The sequence below is a fragment of the Oncorhynchus keta genome, chromosome 21 (assembly GCF_023373465.1).
Source record: "Oncorhynchus keta strain PuntledgeMale-10-30-2019 chromosome 21, Oket_V2, whole genome shotgun sequence".
Lineage (NCBI taxonomy): Eukaryota > Metazoa > Chordata > Actinopteri > Salmoniformes > Salmonidae > Oncorhynchus > Oncorhynchus keta.
The window spans coordinates 17,481,224-17,504,589 of record NC_068441.1 but is presented as its reverse complement, the minus strand read 5'-3'; the positions used below and the strand labels follow the sequence as shown (position 1 = coordinate 17,504,589).

Here is a 23,366-nt window from a genome sequence, read left to right as displayed (position 1 = left end):
GATAAGAGACAAGTCATACCACTATAAAGCAACTTGGGGAGTGGAAAATTACTGCTGAGCCCTTAGAAAACACTGGAACTATTGTTTGCTCCTGCAAGTTTGTATAACTATATATGCATGGGCTTGGTCTCATGAGTAGAAGGTGTTGACGAAGGCAGTTACATCACTAGGGGTTGACTGCAAGCATGTTAAAGCAACTTTTGTAGAACTTACTCGGAAACATGCGTGCTATGTCTGCAAATGTAATTAATAAATTAATGATTGATTTACTTAAAGATATTGTCTGATTACTGATTTCACCAAAAAGCAAATGATTGACAAGGAACAAGGAACCTACCCCAACACACTCAAGCATGCAATTTACCAGCTTTACCTCAGATAAATGGTCTCAATAGCTTCATTAAGAAGGCAATCCAAGGCCATAATAGGAAATAGAATGAAGGAGGGGTCGGCCCATGGCGTCATCAGGAAACCTGTGAATTGCATTAGTAACAACAGGGGTGTTTATCTATGGCAGCACCTGGGAGCTGTTCTATGCTGAGAAACCAGTTTGGTTCTTTCTGTATGCTTGACAGCTTGGTGTAATGACAGGAGTGACTTAGTCAGCTTTCATTGTAATCTTCTTGTGCCAGACTGCACACCTGCACTCTTCACACTTTCAGAAAAAAAAGTCTAGACAAGATGGCTTCATAGTTCACTTAGATAAGGCCTGCCTTACTATCTTATTTGATGTGTTGATCTATTTGTTTGATATTTCATCAGCTCAGTTTGACATTGACTACCTGCAAGTGTTTTTTATTGGCTGTATTGAATTATTTATACAAATGATCTTATGAATATACTTCTATAATACAGGTATTAAAGCTATAGTGATGTCTTTTCAGTATTGCTCACTGCTAAAACTGCAGAAAAGAGTCCTGTTTGATATAGACATCTTTTCATGTTTCAGAATGTGCTCATGAGTAATGGGGAAGACAGGCAGCAAAGTGCTGAGAGAGACATCTTTGGATGGAGTTCAGCCACAGCAGGTAAAGGCTTATATACAACACTACACACACTTCCTTAGTGGGAGACTGCAGGTCATTTGTGTGTCTGCGCTGGAGCTTATCTGATTCTGTGCCGCTTACTCACCACATCTCCTGACTCCGTTCAAATGGGACAGCTGCGTGTTCCACAGCCATCAACTGGTTATGCAATCAGGATCAACTCCAGATTACTTTCACACATTATCTCTTTCTGTAGCATCATTAGTCCTATGTATATCAGAATACATTACTGGGCCTACAATAATTCACAGCCTTCCACAGCTAACAAAACAGCCATCATTCTAGCTGAATTTAGAAAGATTGAATTATTCACTGAAAATGTTATGAAACTTAAATCCAATCTATGAGAGATGGTAATTGCTGAGTAAGACAGGTTTTTGATGTTGAGCATTATATAAGTTCTACTTTCTTCTGAACCTTGAGAAGTGCTTGAAATCCTTGATTCCTGCTTAGCTACTCTGTTTGGAAAGCCCATTCCCTGTTTAATCGAAACAAAATTATCTATTTAATGAAAACAGCCAAACCCTGTTTAAACATTCAAAAAAACGTTAAAATAATAAAGAAATATAAAAAAATACAACCATTCATAATTGATTACAACAACATTCATTAATTTATTGATTATTGAGCTAAATCTAATGGAAACAGTCATTACTAGAGCTTGGTGCCTGTATTGAGTTTATATATATTGGTGGTTACCTCTCCCTGCAGCCAAGCAGGACCGTAACCCTAGGAACACATAGTCTGCCCCGAGCAGACTCAGGCCCACGATCTGCCCACTGACACCTGATACAATGACCTGAGGCCTGAGTCACACAAATAGATCAATGAATCAATGAATGAATCATAGCCAAGGAACATACACCCATACACTATGCATAGTTGTACATTACAGGATGCAGCCTATGTGTACAGTGTGTATGTTGTATGACTGTTAGCTATGGAATAGAGAGTGAAGTTGTATTCCTTCCTACGATGTCTCAGTCAGTGTCCTTCTCTTAACATATTAGTCCGATGGAGCGCTCTAACTCTGTGTGCCCATGTGATTTCCCTTGTCAACTCATGTTCCCTGCTAATGTGCCTCATGAGGCAAACATACCCTCCTCCTGTAAGGGTTGAGTAGACACTATGTTTTTCAGCCGGGACTACTCGGTAGGTCCCAGCAGTGGCAGAAACTGGACTGAAGTGAATTGATTCGTGGGGGATTAGAGATTAAGATTTCCCCTCCCGCTCAGATGGGCTTTAGTGGAGTAAATCTGGGGATTATGATGTCAGAGGCCCGTGCTTGTCAGAGAGGAAATTTAATTGTCAGAGGAGTGCTGATGGCTAGGATTATGGCACAGCCAGTGAGGAAATGTAAGAATGGGAAGCCATGTCTGTGCCATAACCCTGTACAGTGAAACCTACATGGGAAGAACATCAACCACTATTGGAATTTGAGAGTTGTTGGTCCATGGCGCTGAGTGGATTGTTCAGATGCTTAGTCAGTGAGAGAGAGAGAGTTTTTTATTATCTTCCGCCTGCCCTTAATGCATCCATGTCAAGTGGTAAGTAGTCTTGATTGTGTTTATTATCTAAGTACTGTACGTACTATAATTCAGCAAGTTAGCTCACTAATGTTCTAAAATGACATATGCCACATGGTAAAACCCTTCGTTCCTGTTGATCTCTTCGCATTCTGAAAGCCCATTCCTAACCGCGTGTGTGTGTGTGCGCGCGCCCGTGCACGTGTATGTGTACGTGGGCGTGCATGTTTCAGCCTGCCCCTGCTGCTGCTATTGAGGGGCTCACCAAGACCAAGAAGATGAAGGTGAAATGGACTCAGTTGGGCATGGTGTTCTTCCTGTTGCTCTCCCTGGTCATGACAGGATGTTTCCTCTGGCAGTACCAGCTGCCAAAGTTACTGCAAGGTAAGGCTCATTCCCTGCATTCAACCTTGTCCGTGAAAACATTAGTACCAAACTGAAAATATTGTCAGGAGCAAGCAATTCAACATATTATGTAGTAAACAGCATCAATTCACTCTAAACATTTCAGCCTGTCAATCACTTGGGGTTTTGTTCAATTGTGTCTGAGGTAAATGGGTAAAGATTTCTCAAAGCTTATGAGAATATTAGTGATTACAGTATCTTTACATGTAATCTCTCTTGGACAGATCTACAGAAACATAACTGGTACCATAGAATCTGTCAGGGAGGAATGGGATGTGTAGGATGAAAGCAGCAGAAATTCCAGTGTTTTGGTTTTTTGTTACTGGTTATTTAGACATGATTTTGCAGGCATTAGCATCGTTCAAATTTCGGAAAGGGAGGGGACATTTCACCCATAACTTTCAAAGAAAGAGGGTGGAGCTCCTTGTTGCGGTTCTGCTCATCTTTCTAGCATCTCATCATCTCTTCTATTAACACGCATGGATCCAGAACTTAATTGAGCAGCTGACCAATTTCCTGACACTTTAGTTCTGGGTTAACCGAGATTACAGTATGTAGCTCCTGCTTCCTCTGCATTAACGTTGACACATACAATCTGAGATTTTGCACACAAAGAAACGTCTAGAAATGAGTTAGAAAAGTTTGTTTTAGGGAAATAGAGAAAAGTTCCAACACACGGCAGTTCTCCCTTCAGAATATATATGCCATTTAGCAGACGCTTTTATCCAAAGCGACTTACAGTCATGTGTGCATACATTCTACGTATGGGTGGTCCCGGGGATCGAACCCACTACCCTGGCGTTACAAGCGCCATGAATGGATTTATTTGCCTGGAAGCCACATGAGGATACATTGAAGTGCTTCCAAGCAAGTCATTACAGTTGTCTGAGGTGTGATTGTGAAATCCTATTAGCTGTTTTCTGTGGGTGGTCAATGGATTAGACAGACAGTGCTTGAAATATGGATTTTCAGGTGAATAAAAGAGAAGAGCAGTTGTGGATGAAGTCAATCAAAATCATTCTGGTTTAATACAAGTTGCAACAGAGAGACAATATCCAGCATTAGAGCAAAGAAAATGCCTAACTGGCCTCCACTATATCAGCAGACAACTGTTCTGTGAACAAGGTCACTAAATCTTCTTAAAGACTCCAACTCAGACTGCAGGCTTAGCCACTGTCTGCAGAGTTTACAAGAAAGTATACAGTTGAAGTTGGAGGTTTACATACACTTAGGTTGGGGTCATTAAGACTCATTTTTCAACCACTCCACAAATGTCTTGTTAACAAACTATAGTTTTGGCAAGTCGGTTTTTCCAACAATTGTTTACAGACAGATTATTTCACTTATAATTCACTGTATCCCAATTCCAATGGGTCAGAAGTTTACATACACTAAGTTGACTGTGCCTTTAAACAGCTTGGAAAATTCCATAAAATGATATCATGGCTTTAGAAGCTTCTGAGTCAATTGGAGGTGTACCTGTGGATGTATTTCAAGGCCTACCTTCAAACTCAGTGCCTCTTTGCATGACATCATGGGAAAATGAAAAGAAATCAGCCAAGACCTCAGAAAATAAGTTGTAGACCTCCACAATTCTGGTTCATTCTTGGGAGCAATTTACAAATGCTTGAAGATACCACGTTCATCTGTACAAACAATAGTACACAAGTATAAACACCATGGGACCATGCAGCCGTCATACCGCTCAGGAGGGAGACGCGTTCTGTCTCCTGGAGATGAACGTACTTTGATGAGAAAAGTGCAAATCAATCCCAGAACAACAGCAAAGGACCTTGTGAAGATTCTAGAGGAAACAGGTACAAAAGTATCTATATCCACAGTAAAACGAGTCCTATATCGACATAACCTGAAAGGCCACTCAGCAAGGAAGAAGCCACTGTCCCCCAAAACCACCATAATAAGGCCAGATTACGGTTTGCAACTGAACATGGGGAAAAGTATTGTACTTTTTGGAGAAATGTTCTCTGGTCTGATGAAATAAAAATAGAATTGTTTGCCCATAATGACCATCGGATGAAAAAGGGGGAGGCTTGCAAGCCGAAGAACGTCATCCCATCCTCGAAGCACGGGGGTGGTGGAATCATGTTGTGGGGGTGCTTTGCTACAGGAGGGACTGGTGCACTTTACAAAATAGATGGCATCATGAGGGAAAAAATTATGTGGATATATTGAATCTCAAGACATCAGTCAGGAAGTTTCAGCTTGGTTACAAATGGGTCTTCCAAATGGACAATGACCCCAAGCATACTTTCAAAGTTGTAGCAAAATGCCTTAGGGACAACAAAATCAAGGTATTGGATTGGCTAGCACAAAGCCCTGACCTCAATCCTATAGAAAATGTGTGGGCAGAACTGAAAAAGTGTGTGTGAGCAAGGAGGCCTACAAACCTGACTCAGTATCACCAGCTCTGTAAGGAGGAATGGGCCAAAATTCACCCAACTTATTGTGGAAGGCTACCCAAAACATTTGACCCAAGTTAAACAATTTAAAGGCAATGCCACCAAATACTAATTGAGTGTATGACAACTTCTGACCAACTGGGAATGCGATGAAAGAAAGGAAAGCTGAAATAACTAATTATCTCTACTATTATTCTGACATTCTGACACTTAAAATAAAGTGGTGATCCTAGCTGACCTAAGACAGGGAATTTTTACTAGGATCAAATGTCAGGAATTGTGAAATACTGAGTTTAAATGTATTTGGCTAAGGTGTATGTAAACATCATACTTCAACTGTAACATCAGCACTTAAACAGGCCAAAGGTCTGTTTTAGAAGTAAAATGATCATCAGTAGTCAGTTACAACAGATAATTGCAGACTAACACGAGAAAATGACATGTTTGGTCAGGTCAACATGATATTTAAAATATATGGTTATAACTCCAGTTACTCCAAACAATGGAATGCCTATGTCAGCATCTCTCCGCTCGTATAATAATTTGTATTGCATATCATTCATAATCAACATTACAGTAGATAACAAAATCAAACACGGGAAATAATTAATCAAATCATTTCCCCCTACAGTGCTCACAGTGAAGCAACCTACTGTCGTGCTAAAGGTGTTTTTAGATTGTCTGACCTATTTCTGATGACAGTGAGATGCTACTGCACTTTCCCCTTAATTTCCTCTTTGCTAAAAGTTTCTGTGGCAGCTATCTGAGAAAGTAATATTATAGAGAACTTCTAGAGAAATATAAAGTGTAGTCAATGGTTTTTATTTTCCAAATTCATCTTTACCCCTAGGCTTTATGTAACGGCTTTCTTCCTGGGAAGGATTGGCGGACCAAAAGCGTGGTTATAGTTCATGGTAATTTAATAAGGTAACTCAAACATGAACAGGATACAAAACAATAAACGTGAAAACCAAAACAGCCCTATCCGGTGCAGAAAACACAAAGACAGGAAACAACCACCCACAAATCCCAACACAAAACAGGCTACCTAAATATGGTTCCCAATCAGAGACCATGACTAACACCTGCCTCTGATTGAGAACCATATCAGGCCAAACATAGAAATAGACAAACCAGACACACAACATAGAATGCCCACCCAGCTCACATCCTGACCAACACTAAAACAAGGAAAACACAAAAGAACTATGGTCAGAACGTGACACTTTAGTTGCATTCTTTACTGTGCTGCTTCTTACACTTTTAATCTTTCAGTTGCACACCATGGCTGTATGATCTAGTACTGAATCTGAATTCATTAACATACTGTAGGCCCATGGGCCTGTTGACTATAGTAACTCTAGGAGCTATAAAGGCAAGATCTAATCCTGTGTAAATGAAAGTCTCCGTTAACTGCTCATTCGAAATTCACAGTGCGGTCGAAATTAATCACCTTTATGACTGTGTTTGTGTGCAAATTGGATCCTTTGTGGTAGCCTACAGACATGGGAACTCAGGTGAATAATGAAGTTCTGTGCAAGTCCATTATGGCACATTTGTGTTAGTCTCCTTGTCATGTAATACATATTACTCCACCAACATCAAGTGTGAATTTCAATAAACGCCCAACTTCTTTCCCCTTCTTCCTATATCTGTCTATGTCTCTCTGCCAGATGAAGGCATGGGAGGCAATGCCAAATCAGAACGGATGTGCCCACGCTTCCCTGAGCCTCTCCCCCTGGAACACCCTATCCCTACCCTGAAAGAGGCACTAGAAAAGGTAAGAGCTCCCTTGGGCCATTCAGACTATGCACATTCTGTCATGTCCAACTAAGAACAGAGAACGTGTGTTAGTGATAAAGCTTTCTAACAATTTCCTAGACACACTCCCCCAGAGAGGTTGTATTACCACGCAGAGAAATATGTTTGATAAAGAAAGTATGTTTGATAACGAAGCCTCTGAGTTGGACATGACCGGTTCCTGCATTAATATAACTCAGACAGTGAAGGGCATTCTACAAAACAGAGAGGAGAGGAGAGCAGTCTTACCAGTCCCAGCACATAAGCAGCGGTCTATTATGGAAGAGTGTTGAAATTCCCATTGGAATCCTATTAACAATGTCCTCAGAATGACAAAACCACATTGGAACTCCTTGTATCTTATGTACTAACTGAATATCCCTGCATACATTAAGACATTACTGCTTTGCACCTCATAAAAACAGAGAGACGTAATCTATAAGGTAGATTGTCATTCTGACTGTGTCCATTGTATGAAGTCATTCCATCTGCCTATTACCTGTGACAGTTAAGAATAATGTCAGTTCATTCAGCATCTGCCAAGCCTTGGCAGTAAATGCACCTCCATCACAACAAATCAATAGGAAGCAGTCTATTTTTGTCCACATAGTGCCTTAAAAAGTTTCAAGACCCAGGGTAACTTTTGAAAGTCTTGTTTCCTGAAACTACAGTTCAACCTTGAAGGAGAGTCTCTGAATCAATTTGTTTCTCAGTAAGAATTTCTGTTTTGTAGTGTTTACAGCTGTAGTAGTCGATATAAATGCTTATAAGTGTTATGTTCTCACTCAGGTGGACACACTGCTGCGCCAGAGTGTCAACCCTGCCAGTCTTCCCTCTTTGTCGGCCATTGTGATTTTCAATGACACCGTTCTGTGGACTGGTAACTTTGGCAAGAGGAACGGAAGTGACCCACTCTCAGCTCCACCCAATGAATACACCATCTATAGGTAAGGAGCAGCAGAGATCTCAGGGCTCTTTGGGTCCTCCAGAGTGATGACCAAGACCGGTCTGTTCTTTTTGGTTTCATGGTCATTAATTATAAGCACCCTTAACCCTTTCTTATTAATTTCTTAATTCGGGGACATGCGTGTAATTCTGTTGTCCGATTGCATTAGCTTGCAATCATAGCACTATTACATTGTATGACGTATTACGTGCTCTGAGCATGTGAATGTCCTATCAGTCACAGCTTTCTTGCTGCTCTTGATAGAGGCATTGATGTCACACAGCAATTAGCCTCTGACACAGTTAGCCACTACAATGCACCGTCATGTACCAAAAAGCTGTAATAGGTATTCTGGTTTCAAAGTAAAGTTGTCAACACTGACCAACAGGAATCTATATTCACTGATGCACAGCTTCCAGTTAGAGTGATCATTACCGAATGAAATGAGAGCTGTTAAAGTCACGTGACTTTGCTTTAGGGCTTTACTTAAACATAGACTCAGTGAGATGACTGCAACGAACAGCACCGGAGATATTTAAATGAGCGGCATGCAAGATTTCGCTCTCACAGAGTCACACAAAGTATCTGTGCATGTGAACGAACGGGTGCGCTTCACGCTGCTACAATGTGGTACTTTAAAAAACTTTTGTAAATTCTTTTTGAAATTTAACTATAGCTTTGGGACCAGCTTGACCCACTAAGGCTGTTTACACAGCCACGTAAGAACCAAATCTGAATTTCTTTCGAAATACACTCTTTTTTCTGACTGTCCACACTAGGTTTTAGATGTAACCCATTTCAGATTTAAGCAATCACACAGATGTAGCCTCAATCACACTGAAGTATCACACAGATGCAATGCTCATTTCTTGTTACTGATCCTTTAACTTTTGAGGTGGTTGTCATGGTAATGGCTGTTGTATAAATCAGAAGTGAAAAGATCAGATTCCATGTGTATTTTTTGCTGTTTACACATTATCAATAGATCATATAGGTTTCAGATATGCAAATAATTGGTCAAATATTGGAATTGGGATGCCTGTGTAAACAGCCTACAGTATGTGTTTGCTTTGTGCATGCAATGTCATCTCGGTGAGTCTACCTTTAATTTTGACACCTGTATTTGGGGCGTTTCTCCCATTCCTCTCTGCAGATCCTCTGTCAGGTTGAATGGGGAGCGTTGCTGTACAGCTATTTTCAGGTCCCTGGAGAGGTTCGATCTGGTTCAAGTCCAGGCTCTGGCTGGGTCACTCAAGGACATTCAGAGACTTGTCCCGAAGCCACTCCGGCATTGTCTTGGCTGTGTTCTTAGGGTTGTTGTCCTGTTGGAAGGTGAACCTTCACCCTAGTCTGATATCCTGAGCGAGCTGGAGCAAGTTTTCATGATGTATCTCTCTGTACTTTGCTCCGTTCATCTTTCCCTCGATCATGACTAGTCTCCCAGTCCCTACCACTGAAAACATCCCCATAGCTTGATGCTGTCACCACCATGCTTCATCGTAGGGATGGTGCAAGGTTTTCTACAGACGTGACACTTGGCATTCAGGCCTAAGAGTTCAATCTTGGTTTCGTCAGACGAGATAATATTGTTTCTCATGGTCTGAGAGTCCTTTAGGTAACTTTTAGCAAACTCCAAGCGGGCTGTCATGTGCCTTTGTCACGGTTGTGTGGAGAGACGGACCAAGGCGCAGCATGATTAAAGTTCCACATATTTATTTACGTGAAACTTCCAAACAAAAAGAAACAAACAATGAACCGTGACATCAGAGGTGCCACATTCACTAACTCAAAACAAAATCTCACAAAACACAGTGGGGAAATGGCTGCCAAAATATGATCCCCAATCAGAGACAACGATAAGCTTCCTCTGATTGGGAACCGTACCAGGCCAACATAGAAATACAACAACCTAGATTACCCACCCTAGTCACACCCCAACCTAACCAAAATAGAGAATAAAAAGGCTCTCTATGGTCAGGGCGTGACAGCCTTTAACTGAGGAGTGGCTTCCGTTTGGCCACTTTAGCATAAAGGCCTGATTGTTGCAGTGCTGCTGAGATGGTTGTCCTTCTGGAAGGTTCTCCTATCTCCATAGAGGAACTCTGGAGCTCTGTCAGGGTCTTGGTGGTTCAAAACTTTTTCCATTTATGAATGATGGAGGCGACTGATCTTGGGGACCTTCAAATGTGTTGGTATCCTTCTCCAGATCTGTGCCTCAGCACAATCCTGTCTCGGAGCTCTACGGACACTTCCTTCGACCTCAGGGCTTGATTTATGCTCCGACATACACTGTCAACTGTGCAACCTTATATACTGTAGACAAGTGTGTGCCCATCCAAATCATGCCTTTTCAAATTGTTATTTTACAGTAAACCAATTGACAGACTTTCAGCACGTTTATAGGGAAGGACATTCAAGAAGCACAGCACTTACACAAATGACTGATTATTGGCTAAGTGAAATTTATTTTAAAAAAGATTGTCGGGGCTTTCTTGTTAGACTTCATTGTGACTTTTGACATTATTGATCATAGTCTTTTGCCAGAAAACGTATGTGTTATGGCTTTACACACCCTGCTATATTGTGGATAAAGAGTTACCTGGCTAACAGAACACAGGGTGTGTTCTTTAATGGAAGCCTCGCCAACAAAATCCAGGTAGAATAAGGAATTCTCCAAGGCAGCTGTCTAGGGTCTTACTGGCTTTGAGTAAAACACTATACACGTCAGCTACCACAGTGACTGAAATAACTGCAACACTTAACAAAGAGCTGCCATTAGTTTCAGAATGGGGGGCAAGGAATGTTAGTCCGAAATATTTAAAAACTAAAAGCATTGTATTTGGGACAAATCATTCACTAAACCCTAAACCTGAACTACATCTTGTGAAAATTGAGCAATTTGAGGAGACTAAACTGCTTGGCATAACCCTGGATTGTAAAACTTCATGGTCAAAACATATTGATACAACAGTAGCTAGGATGGGGAGAAGTCTGTCCATAATTAAGCTCTGCTCTGCATTCTTAACAGCACTATCAACAAGGCAGGTCATACAGGCCCTAGTTTTGTCGCACCTGGACTACTGTTCAGTCGTGTGGTCAGGTGCCACAAAGAGGGACTTAGGAAAATTGCAATTGGCTCAGAACAGGGCATTACATCTGGCCCTTGGATGTACAAGGAAAGCTAACATTAATAATATGCATGTCAATCTCTCCTGGCTCAAACTTGAGGCGAGATTGACTTCATCACTACTTGTATTTCTGAGAGATATTGACATGTTGATTGCACCGAGCTGTCTGATTGAACTACTGGCACACAGCTCGGACATCCATGCATACCCCACAAGACATGCCACCAGAGGTCTTTTCGCAGTCCTCAAGTCCAGAATAGACTATGGGAGGCGCACAGTACTACATAGAGCCATGACTACATGGCTACATTCCACATCAAGTGAGTCATGTGGAATGTAAAAATACACCCTATGGAAGGGCGGGGACTGTGAAGCAACACAAACATGGGCACAGACACATGCATACATACACACGATAACATACGCACTATACACACACGTACACATGGATTCTGTGTTGTAGATATGTGATAGTAGAGTAGGGGCCTGAGGGCTGTCACGAACCGGCTCAAAGTGTATTAAAAAAAGTGAGACAACGTGGAGATAAGGAATAACAAAATATATTTATTAACTAAAGTAAACTAAATATAATTAACAATGATGTGTGTAGTCAGTAAGTGAGTGGTTGTGTGCATAAATGTGATAATGAGGGTTGTTGAAAGGTGTCAACGCAAAAACAACCGCAAACAACCAAAAACAGCCACCAAAAACAGCCACAACCAAAATCTGTGTCTGCATGGAGAGAGTCTCCTCAATGAGTGGGGAAGAGGTGTATTTATCCTGGGACACCGACATCCTATTAAGGAAAACAAGAGCAAAGAGAGAGAATTCGGCAGACAGAGTGAGAGGGTCGTCACAGAGCACACACTTAATATGTTGTGAAATCTGTTGTGAATGTATTGTAATGTTTACCATTTTTTATAACTGCCTTAATTTTGCTGGAGCCCAGGAAGAGTAGTTGCTGCCTTGGCAGCACTGCTGTATTTTATTTCTTCAGATTTGTGGCATGTTGTCATCTCAGCAATAAATTGGAGCCCAAAATTGGCTTGAAAATGTATGGCCGGGATGAAATCAAAGGAGTGTTGTCGACAAGCCCATTGTACCGTCAACAATGCCCGTTTCAAATCCAATTTACTTGATGTTTGTGGAGATTGCATTCACGGTAAATTAAGCGGATTACGCGTAAATTACCTTTAAAAGTCGACTGCAATACTCTTGTCTGCCATGCGCCTTTGAATGAATACTGACCAACTTTATGTCTTGAACTATGTATGGGCTATTATTCATCATGTCTTCATCAACATTGGCTCCATATTTTCTCCAGCCCTGTCTTGAGTGGTGTCAGCATGGCCCTTGAATAGACATATACTGTGGTATGATGATGTAATGTTAAACTCCAAACCCCTCAGTGTGTTAATGGAGTTAAAAATTATGCTGTTGCAAGAATGTCTGCGAGATGAGGCAGAGAAAACATTGTGAAGTCAAAAGCCTGAGTGTAGAAAGCTTTAGAGAGTGCATGTACAAATGAAAGAATGTTACAATAAGAAGAATAGTACTCATTTGTGCATGCTTGCCATAGTTTTTGCTGTAATGATTTCTTTAAAAGCTTTTTGCAGGCACCAGGGGAATTACAGTAGTAATTAACACCTGTTTGATTCCTGCCCTACAGGATTGCCAGCCTTTCAAAGATCTTCCCAACGCTGATGCTGTACAGGCTGTGGGAGGATGGGAAGATTGCCTCCCTGGATGACCCACTTGAGAAATATGTGGAGAACTTCACCATTAAAAACCCTCTGGGCAAGTCACGGGACTCTGAGCTCAAGTACGTGACAGACGGTCTGATCTTTCTGGACAGTGGAGAGGTTCAGATCCGCTCCTCCTCTGTCACCCTGCGCAGGATGGCCAGCCAGCTCTCAGGTGAGATATGGACCTCACCCCCCTCACCCCCTCCATCCCACCTGGGATTGGAAACCAGGTCATGCCGACCCTTTACACGACAATGAGGGAAAACCCGTTTTGTACCTTATGTGCTCAGCTGCAGTGTTGAAAACGTTCATGCTATTTTGACCAAAATGGCCACTATAATGTAATATTGATGATCTTATTCATTGATTTAATTTAAATGCCACCATACTGCAATCTCTAGTCAGAGCCCTTAAACCTCTAATCAGGTTTCCAGATTGCCTTCTAAACACCTCTGAAGTTACAGAAACTGTTCAGATTGTCACTGCATTTGCTTATCATCAGAAATAGATCCTGTGAGTGCTGAGGGACGATGGGTTCCACTTATTGATGGGTGATGCTCTGAATTGACAAAAACCTTGGTAATGGTAACATCTACACAAATATAGAGGCCAATGTACCAGTGACATACACCTCCCACAGAATAGTATGTCTTGTCTTTTTATTAGCATATTACACCACAAAATCCAAGCCTGTTACTTCAATATGGCACCCTACAATTCCTTGCTTTGAAACATAGATTTGATTTGATTAGGTTTGCACTTTGATCATTGAGGCATGAAGGTTATAATAGCTAAATTAATGTATTTAATGTATTTGCTTTCTTGATACGTAAACACTAAAGATGTTGTGTTTTGTTAACTGCAGGTCTACCCAGAAGACTTAGAGCCACTAACCTGCTATGGAAGGGGAAAACACAGGCTGCAGTGAATCTGCTGCAAGACGATGTCCTCGTTGCAGACCCTGGCACCAAGTAAGACATTTAGATTTACATTTAAGTCATTTAGCAGACGCTCTTATCCAGAGCGACTTACAAATTGGTGCATTCACCTTATGACATCCAGTGGAACAGCCACTTTACAATAGTGCATCTAAATCTTTTAAGGGGGGTGAGAAGGATTACTTTATCCTATCCTAGGTATTCCTTAAAGAGGTGGGGTTTCAGGTGTCTCCGGAAGGTGGTGATTGACTCCGCTGTCCTGGCGTCGTGAGGGAGTTTGTTCCACCATTGGGGAGCCAGAGCAGCGAACAGTTTTGACTGGGCTGAGCGGGAACTGTACTTCCTCAGTGGTAGGGAGGCGAGCAGGCCAGAGGTGGATGAACGCAGTGCCCTTGTTTGGGTGTAGGGCCTGATCAGAGCCTGGAGGTACTGAGGTGCCGTTCCCCTCACAGCTCCGTAGGCAAGCACCATGGTCTTGTAGCGGATGCGAGCTTCAACTGGAAGCCAGTGGAGAGAGCGGAGGAGCGTGGTGACGTGAGAGAACTTGGGAAGGTTGAACACCAGACGGGCTGCGGCGTTCTGGATGAGTTGTAGGGGTTTAATGGCACAGGCAGGGAGCCCAGCCAACAGCGAGTTGCAGTAATCCAGACGGGAGATGACAAGTGCCTGGATTAGGACCTGTGCCGCTTCCTGTGTGAGGCAGGGTCGTACTCTGCGGATGTTGTAGAGCATGAACCTACAGGAACGGGCCACCGCCTTGATGTTAGTTGAGAACGACAGGGTGTTGTCTAGGATCACGCCAAGGTTCTTAGCGCTCTGGGAGGAGGACACAATGGAGTTGTCAACCGTGATGTCGAGATCATGGAACGGGCAGTCCTTCCCCGGAAGGAAGAGCAGCTCCGTCTTGCCGAGGTTCAGCTTGAGGTGGTGATCCGTCATCCACACTGATATGTCTACCAGACATGCAGAGATGCGATTCGCCACCTGGTCATCAGAAGGGGGAAAGGAGAAGATTAATTGTGTGTCGTCTGCATAGCAATGATAGGAGAGACCATGTGAGGTTATGACAGAGCCAAGTGACTTGGTGTATAGCGAGAATAGGAGAGGGCCTAGAACAGAGCCCTGGGGGACACCAGTGGTGAGAGCGCGTGGTGAGGAGACAGACTCTCGCCACGCCACCTGGTAGGAGCGACCTGTCAGGTAGGACGCAAATCAAGCGTGGGCCGCGCCGGAGATGCCCAACTCGGAGAGGGTGGAGAGGAGGATCTGATGGTTCACAGTATCGAAGGCAGCCGATAGGTCTAGAAGGATGAGAGCAGAGGAGAGAGAGTTAGCTTTAGCGGTGCGGAGCGCCTCCATGATACAGAGAAGAGCAGTCTCAGTTGAATGACTAGTCTTGAAACCTGACTGATTTGGATCAAGAAGGTCATTCTGAGAGAGATAGCGGGAGAGCTGGCCAAGGACGGCACGTTCAAGAGTTTTGGAGAGAAAAGAAAGAAGGGATACTGGTCTGTAGTTGTTGACATCGGAGGGATCGAGTGTAGGTTTTTTCAGAAGGGGTGCAACTCTCGCTCTCTTGAAGACGGAAGGGACGTAGCCAGCGGTCAGGGATGAGTTGATGAGCGAGGTGAGGTAAGGGAGAAGGTCTCCGGAAATGGTCTGGAGAAGAGAGGAGGGGATAGGGTCGAGCGGGCAGGTTGTTGGGCGGCCGGCCGTCACAAGACGCAAGATTTCATCTGGAGAGAGAGGGGAGAAAGATGTCAGAGCACAGGGTAGGGCAGTGTGAGCAGAACCAGCGGTGTCGTTTGACTTAGCAAACGGGGATCGGATGTCGTCGACCTTCTTTTCAAAATGGTTGACGAAGTCATCTGCAGAGAGGGAGGAGGGGGGAGGGGGAGGAGGATTCAGGAGGGAGGAGAAGGTGGCAAAGAGCTTCCTAGGGTTAGAGGCAGATGCTTGGAATTTAGAGTGGTAGAAAGTGGCTTTAGCAGCAGAGACAGAGGAGGAAAATGTAGAGAGGAGGGAGTGAAAGGATGCCAGGTCCGCAGGGAGGCGAGTTTTCCTCCATTTCCGCTCGGCTGCCCGGAGCCCTGTTCTGTGAGCTCGCAATGAGTCGTCGAGCCACGGAGCGGGAGGGGAGGACCGAGCCGGCCTGGAAGATAGGGGACATAGAGAGTCAAAGGATGCAGAAAGGGAGGAGAGGAGGGTTGAGGAGGCAGAATCAGGAGATAGGTTGGAGAAGGTTTGAGCAGAGGGAAGAGATGATAGGATGGAAGAGGAGAGAGTAGCGGGGGAGAGAGAGCGAAGGTTGGGACGGCGCGATACCATTTAGAACACAAGCTTAACATAAGACCTTAGTCATTCCCATCGTTCGATATCAGAAGAGCAATATAGTAATTAAAATGTTGTGCATGTCCTTGTGCCATTTAACATTCAGTCAATATTTACGTGTGTAATATAATGGAGCATATTTTCTACACTCATTTGGATTTAAATAGATGGCTCAAGTGTTTAATTCCATCAATCCTGTGGGCTGTATTAACCCTGCAGTCTGCCCTATCAGAATGATTTCTCACTCTGCTGCTCTGTGTTTTGCAGATGCCACTACAGTAACCTAGCCTTCTCCTTATTGGCCCACGTCATGGCTGAGAAGGTGGTGGGCATGGACTACCAGCGCTGGATCAATGATAACATCCTGGACCGGCTGGGGATGGAGGATACAGGCTTCGACATCACCCCAGGGATCCACAGCCAGATGGCTGTGGGCGTCTACTCCAGTGGCCAGCCAGCCCCTCTGTATGACCTGGGTTGGTACCGCCCCTCAGGCCAGATGTTCTCCACTGCCGCTGACCTTGCCAAGCTGGCTATGATGCTGTTGGGGGCCTACCATCGCAAGCTCCTGGAGCCTGACACCCTGAAAATCATGCTGACCCCTCTGTTCCGCTGTGATAAGGATTACTTTGCCAACCGCACCGGCACACCATGGGAGGTGAATGAGCAGTTGGGCTACGAGGTGGTGCGTAAAGATGGAGACCTAGACGGCTACTCAGCCACCTTCTCACTGGTGCCCAGGCTCAAGCTGGGCCTGGTAGTGCTGATGGCTGGCACCAGACCTCAGAAGCAGGATGTGTTGGCCAAGGCTTACAGCCACATAATACCCGCTATGGAGAGGGCTTTCCGGGAGTCCAAGAAGATCCTCATCCCTCCCCCTAAACCAGACCCTTACATAGGCTTCTTCACCTACGGAAACATCACTTTCTATGAGATCAAAGCTGGGGCAGACGGAGTTCTGATCATGCAGCAGTTTGGTCCCCAGATTGAGGACCTGATCCCAGAGAGATATCGGACAATAAAGCTCAACTACCTGGTGGACAGGGTGTTTAGGGTGGTGTTTGAGAAAGAGTACCCTTGTGTCTTGCGGGTCAGCACCGCGTCTGTCTCCCTTGAGGCCCAAGACGGGCAGCTCTTTAACTTTTATGTGTTTGACAAGCGAGGTCTGTCCCCTGGCTTCGATGCACCAGGACTGAATACATACAATGTGGTCAGGATAGCCCATAGGCCGACTTTCTCGAACTAACTGAACTCATACATTGGAAAGGCGCATGAATGTGCAGGATGGAGGTCCTGTTTGGGTCTGTCGCCTATATTTAATAGTGATAAACTATATTGAAAGAGCACATTGCTGCAGGACAGTGAGTGGACAATACCATGATGCATTGCAAAAGAAGGTACACAGCTAGACAAAAAGGTGTTTAATTTACCCATTGTTGTCAACTCTTGTACATAATGTTTTCTTTGATTTCCATGTCAAATAATGGCATTGTACAAATTCATAATTTTTATACAGTTGGTAACATGACCTTAAACATATTAAACTGTACACATTTACTGTATTGTGGCACAGTAATAGAGGGGTTGGTTGTTTAGCAACAAAACCGACGCGCGTGCAACCATGGGGCAAAATAGACAGGTTTGGATTGTTGACATATTAAACTATATTTAGTCTCTTGAAAACATAAATACATTTGCACAATGAGAACTTGTTGTCTCTCAAATACATTGTTACAGTTGTTGGTGAGCTAGCTAGCAACTTTTTGCCATATTAGCATTGACATGACATCAGTCAAAACACCTCAAAACAAGACATGGTATCAATAACAAGATGGCATGAGCTGAAACAAGCCCCACATGGCAGTTTCTTGCCGTTCTTTCTAACAATCTGGCCATCCAGAATGACAACAACATGCTGTCTTCTGCCCCATGGAAGCGTGCACATCGTATTCGTGATGTTGTCAGCTATCCCATCTATTGAGTCTTTCCTATGTTCTGCACATTGTTACTTTTATCAGTTTGTTCTGTCCTTACATTGCATTTGTAAGAAACAACTGCATGGAAATATGGCATGCGGGAATCAATCAACACAATTAAATTGTAACACTTTAATTTGCATGTGGAAGTTCATTCTTGTTCTTGCCCTATGAATTTCATTTTGATTAATCAAAAGATGTGCAATGTATGTTTCTACTGCAGCAAAATATGGATTTATTTTTATTTGTTATCAATGAATTGCCTGATCATTTTTGACCTACGAAAAATCCACAAGATATGTTCATGCCAAACAGAAATTAAGTCTCATTTTTAAATAGTGATCATGTTGGCATGTTTTGGCAAGGAGACCTTTTACAGTATCTGTAGCCATACTGTACAGTAAGTATACTTACTGTATGTGAGAACAGACCAAAATGCTTTTGGCAGTCCAACCTTTGAGCAAAAATATATGCTTAAAAGGGGGATTGGGGACATAGTGGTATAGTTCCAGGAATGACTGTGCACGTTATCATCCCAATTCAGACTCATTTAAATCCTCCTTATGAATAGATTTATATGACAAATATCTGTAGCTCATAAACTGACTCACAAAGAATAACCTTATGTGGTCCTCTTCTTTGGCATTTAGATTTTCTAATGTAATACTAAGTAGGGGAAAAACATACAGCTATGACTAACTAATGTTCCCTCAAAGAGGGAAACAAGGTACAACACACCTATGGGGGAGTTTGAGTGCTTAGCGCCCTCTACTGCCTAATCAGAAGCCCCGCCCTCCACAGGTGGTAAACCTGAGGCACTGATTCATTCCTTCAATTCAGTTCCTCTCTTCACCAAGCCCAAGAACAGGTGTTGTACCTCGTTTTCCTCCTTCAGGGACCCGTAGTTATAGTAATATCGGTATGTTCCATTTTAGTAGGTCAACTTGGTTCAATAGCTATGGGGACATGAAATTAAGCCCTAAACCGACCCCAGTGGACACCAAATGAAATGGCCCATGGCAGACCACCCAGAGTTCCAACCCAACAGGTTGGTAAGTCGCTCTGGATAAGAGCGTCTGCTAAATGACTTAAATGTAAATGTAAATGTACCCGGTATTGCGCAATAAGCGTGCTGCCAAATGACCCTCTTCTGCCTCAGTCGTAAGCACACTGTGGGCTACACTAGGGTCAGTGAAATCCAAGCAATAAAACCTCAAAAGTGTGATGATGCCTAACTCGGCGCAGCACAAATAACTCTAACAGGCAACCCTCCACACTACAAGATGCCACCAGACCGCTGGTGGAGTAGGGGGAAAAAAAACATTAGGTAATCCCTGCCTTTTGCTGTCATTTGCCAGAGAAAATAGCCTCCACAATCCAGTGGGAGAGATGCTGTTTAGCCGGATTAGCAAAACAGACAACAAATTGGTCACACTAACAGACACCCCAAAAGCATCTTAAGGCTAAATTCATTGTTAGGACCTTCATAAGAGCATATTAACATTTTCAAGCCATTTCCCAAAACCATCTTCATTAACGTTTGTAAAATCTGTAAACGCCTGTCTCATACAACTTGTAGAACAGCTAAATGCTTAATTAGATCACTGTTTGCCCTCCCTCGTCCCTTTACACACAGAAAATCTCAGCTAAACAAGATTTACTAAAAAGTTTGAAATGTTTTAACAAGCGAAGCAAGGATAACCTTTTTTAATGAAACCCGAGATGATATAATAGCTCAATTAGGGTACGTACATCTCTTTCACATGTGCAATCGATACATCTACCTAGTATTAAGCCATTAGGCTACCCATGATCCTCTTCAATATTGTATCTATTAGTCCTATGGGCTTCTACTACCTGAAAACTCACACATTTCACTGTAGCCCAACCAGTAACCTAAAGATTAACATATTAGGTCTATGGCAGCTTCGCTTAACGTGTATCCTAGCCTAATTTTTTAATTGTAGAATATCTGTAGGCCTACTTGAAACTCAATTCCTGCCTGTCATTAGGCTAAACAGGGCAGCAGCAGAACAAATCATTTGAATGGACATTTGGGAGGACACGTTGTTTTGTATGATTGTCCTATGTATGCATGCGCTTGCTTCATTTCCAGTGGTGTAGAACAACTGTTTTAGGTGTTGGAGCACAATATACATATTTTTTATGAAGTCATCATTTCTCAGTCAAAGTTTGTACCGACAGATGTAGCCTATTAAATATCCATCTTCATAAATGTCAGAGTCGTGTGTATAGGTGGCAGGGAAGTCAGGCGCAGGAGAATCAAACTGAGTGAAATGGAGTATTTAATAACAAATAAACGAAACATACTCCAAACACTAAATGTAACAATAAATAAAGTGGGAACGAGGACCCCGTCAGGCACCAATACAAAAACCAACACAACACTGAATAACAAACAATCTCTGACAAAGACATGAGGGGAAACAGAGGGTTAAATACAAAACAAGTAATGAATGGGATTGAAACCAGGTGTGTAGGAAGACAAGACAAAACCAATGGAAAATGAAAAATGGATCAATTATGGCTAGAAGACAGGTGACGTCGACCGCAGAGCACCGCCAGAACAAGGAACAAGCCTCGACTTCGGTAGAAGGCATGACAATAAAATGCATCCTCCAACTGCAACGCCTGCCTTTGCCCACCCATATTTTCTCAAGAACATTTTCTATATTTAATATCAATTATCAAATCAAATCTTATTGGTCACATACACATGGTTAGCAGATGTTATTGCGAGTGTAACAAAGTGCTTCTAGATCCAACAGTGCAGGAATATCTAACAGGTAATATCTAACAATTACAAAACAAAACCTAATACACACAATCCAGTAAAGGAATGGGATAAGAATATATACAGTTGAAGTCGGAAGTTTACATACACTTAGGTTGGAGTCATTAAAACTAGTTTTTCAACTACTCCACAAATTTCTTGTTAACAAACTATAGTTTTGGCAAGTCGGTTAGGTTATCTACTTTGTGCATGACACAAGTCATTTTTCCAACAATTGTTTACAGACAGATTATTTCACTTATAATTCACTGTAAATAATTCCAGTGGGTCAGAAGTTTACATACACTAAGTTGACTGTGCCTTTAAACAGCTTGGAAAATTCCATAAAATGATGTCATGGCTTTAGAAGCTTCTAATTTACATCATTTGAGTCAATTGGAGGTGTACCTGTGGATGTATTTCAAGGTCTACCTTCAAACTCAGTGCCTCTTTGCTTGACATCATGGCAAAATGAAAAAAACATCAGCCAAGACCTCAGAAAATAAATTGTAAACCTCCACAAGTCTGATTCATCCTTGGGAGCAATTTCCAAATGCCTGAAGGAACCACGTTCATCTGTACAAACAATAGTACACAAGTATAAACACCATGGGACCACGCAGCGATCATACCGCTCAGGAAGGAGACATGTTCTGTCTCCTAGAGATGAACGTACTTTGGTGCGAAAAGTGCAAATCAATCCCAGAACAACAGCAAAGGACCTTGTGAAGCTGGTGGAGGACACAGGTACAAAAGTATCTATATCCACAGTAAAACGGGTCCTATATCGACATAACCTGAAAGGCCGCTCAGCAAGGAAGAAGCCACTGCTCCAATACCACCATAATAAGGCCAGATTACGGTTTGCAACTGCACATGGGGACAAAGATCGTACTTTTTGGAGAAATGTTCTCTGGTCTGATGAAGCAAAAATAGAACTGACAATCATTATGTTTGGATGAAAAGGGGGGAGGCTTGCAAGCCGAAGGACACCATCCCAACCATGAAGCACGGGGGTGGTGGAATCATGTTGTGGGGGTGCTTTGCTGCAGGAGGGACTGGTGCACTTCACAAAATAGATGGCATCATGGGAAAGAAAATTATGAGGATATATTGAGGCAACATCTCAAGACATCAATCAGGAAGTTAAAGCTTGGTCACAAATGGGTCTTCCAAATGGACAATGACCCCAAGCATACTTCCAAAGTTGTGGCGAAATGGTTTAAGGACAACAAAGTCAAGGTATTGGAGTGGCCATCACAAAGCCCTGACCTCAATCTTATAGAACATTTGTGGGTAGAACTGGAAAAGCCGTAACCGGCCGCGACCGGGAGGTCCGTGGGGCAACACACAATTGGCATTGCGTTGTCCGGGTTAGGGAGGGATTGGCCGGTAGGGATATCCTTGTCTCATTGCGCACCAGCGACTCCTGTGGCGGGCCGGGCACAGTGCAACCAAGGATGTCAGGTGCGCGGTGTTTCCTCCAACACATTGGTGCAGCTGGGTTGGATGCGTGCTGTGTTAAGAAGCAGTGCAGCTTGGTTGGGTTGTGTATCAGAGGACGCATGACTTTCAACCTTCGTCTCTCCTGAGCAAGTACGGGAGTTGTAGCGATGAGACAAGATAGTACAATTGGATACCATGAAATTGGGGAGAAAAAATGGGGTAAAATTCAACAACAAACAAAATAAAAAAAGAACAAATAGAAAGAAAGAAAAGCATGTACGTGCAAGGAGGCCTACAAACCTGACTCAGTTACACATGCTCTGTCAGGAGGAATGGGCCAAAATTCACCCAACGTATTGTGGGAAGCTTGTGGAAGGCACCCTGAAACGTTTGACCCAAGTGAAACAATTTAAAGGCAATGGTACAAAATACTAATTGAGTGTATGTAAACTTCTGACTCACTGGGAATGTAATGAGAGAAATAAAAGCTGAAAGAAATTATTCTCTCTATTATTATCCTGACATTTCACATTCTTAAAATAAAGTGGTGATCCTAACTTACCTAAAACAGGCGAATTGTTACTAGGATTTAATGTCAGAAATTGTGAAAAATTGAGTTTAAATGTATTTGGCTAAGGTATATGTAAACTTCCGACTTCAACTGTAAATACAAAATATATGGATGAGCAGTGACAGAGTGGCTAAGATGCAATAGATAGTATGAGATAAGTAATGCGAGATATGTAATCATTCTTAAAAGTGGCATTATTAGAGTGACTATTGTTCCATTTATTGAAGTGGCCAATGATGTCAAGTCTGTTTAACATTCTGATATCCTTGAGATAGAAGCTGTTTGTCAATCTCT

General features: G+C 42.8%; 1 protein-coding gene across 3 annotated transcripts; it reads left to right on the top strand.

Annotated features, from left to right (window-relative positions):
• The first annotated feature begins 497 nt into the window (after positions 1-497).
• On the top strand, positions 498-18,825 carry LOC118400207 (putative beta-lactamase-like 1). Of its 3 annotated transcripts, none has more exons than XM_052473403.1 (8): positions 498-548; positions 950-1,028; positions 2,806-2,956; positions 7,071-7,177; positions 7,987-8,144; positions 12,941-13,188; positions 13,882-13,987; positions 16,553-18,825. In XM_052473403.1, the coding sequence occupies exons 2-8, from the start codon at positions 966-968 to the stop codon at positions 17,529-17,531; spliced, it is 1,812 nt and encodes a 603-aa protein (XP_052329363.1). In that variant the 5' UTR covers positions 498-548; positions 950-965; the 3' UTR covers positions 17,532-18,825. The 3 variants fall into 3 exon arrangements, with proteins under 3 accessions (XP_052329363.1, XP_035652727.1, XP_052329364.1); XM_035796834.2 differs by lacking the exon at positions 498-548 and adding an exon at positions 639-855; XM_052473404.1 differs by lacking the exons at positions 498-548; positions 950-1,028 and adding an exon at positions 1,867-2,593.
• Positions 18,826-23,366: the final 4,541 nt, after the last annotated feature.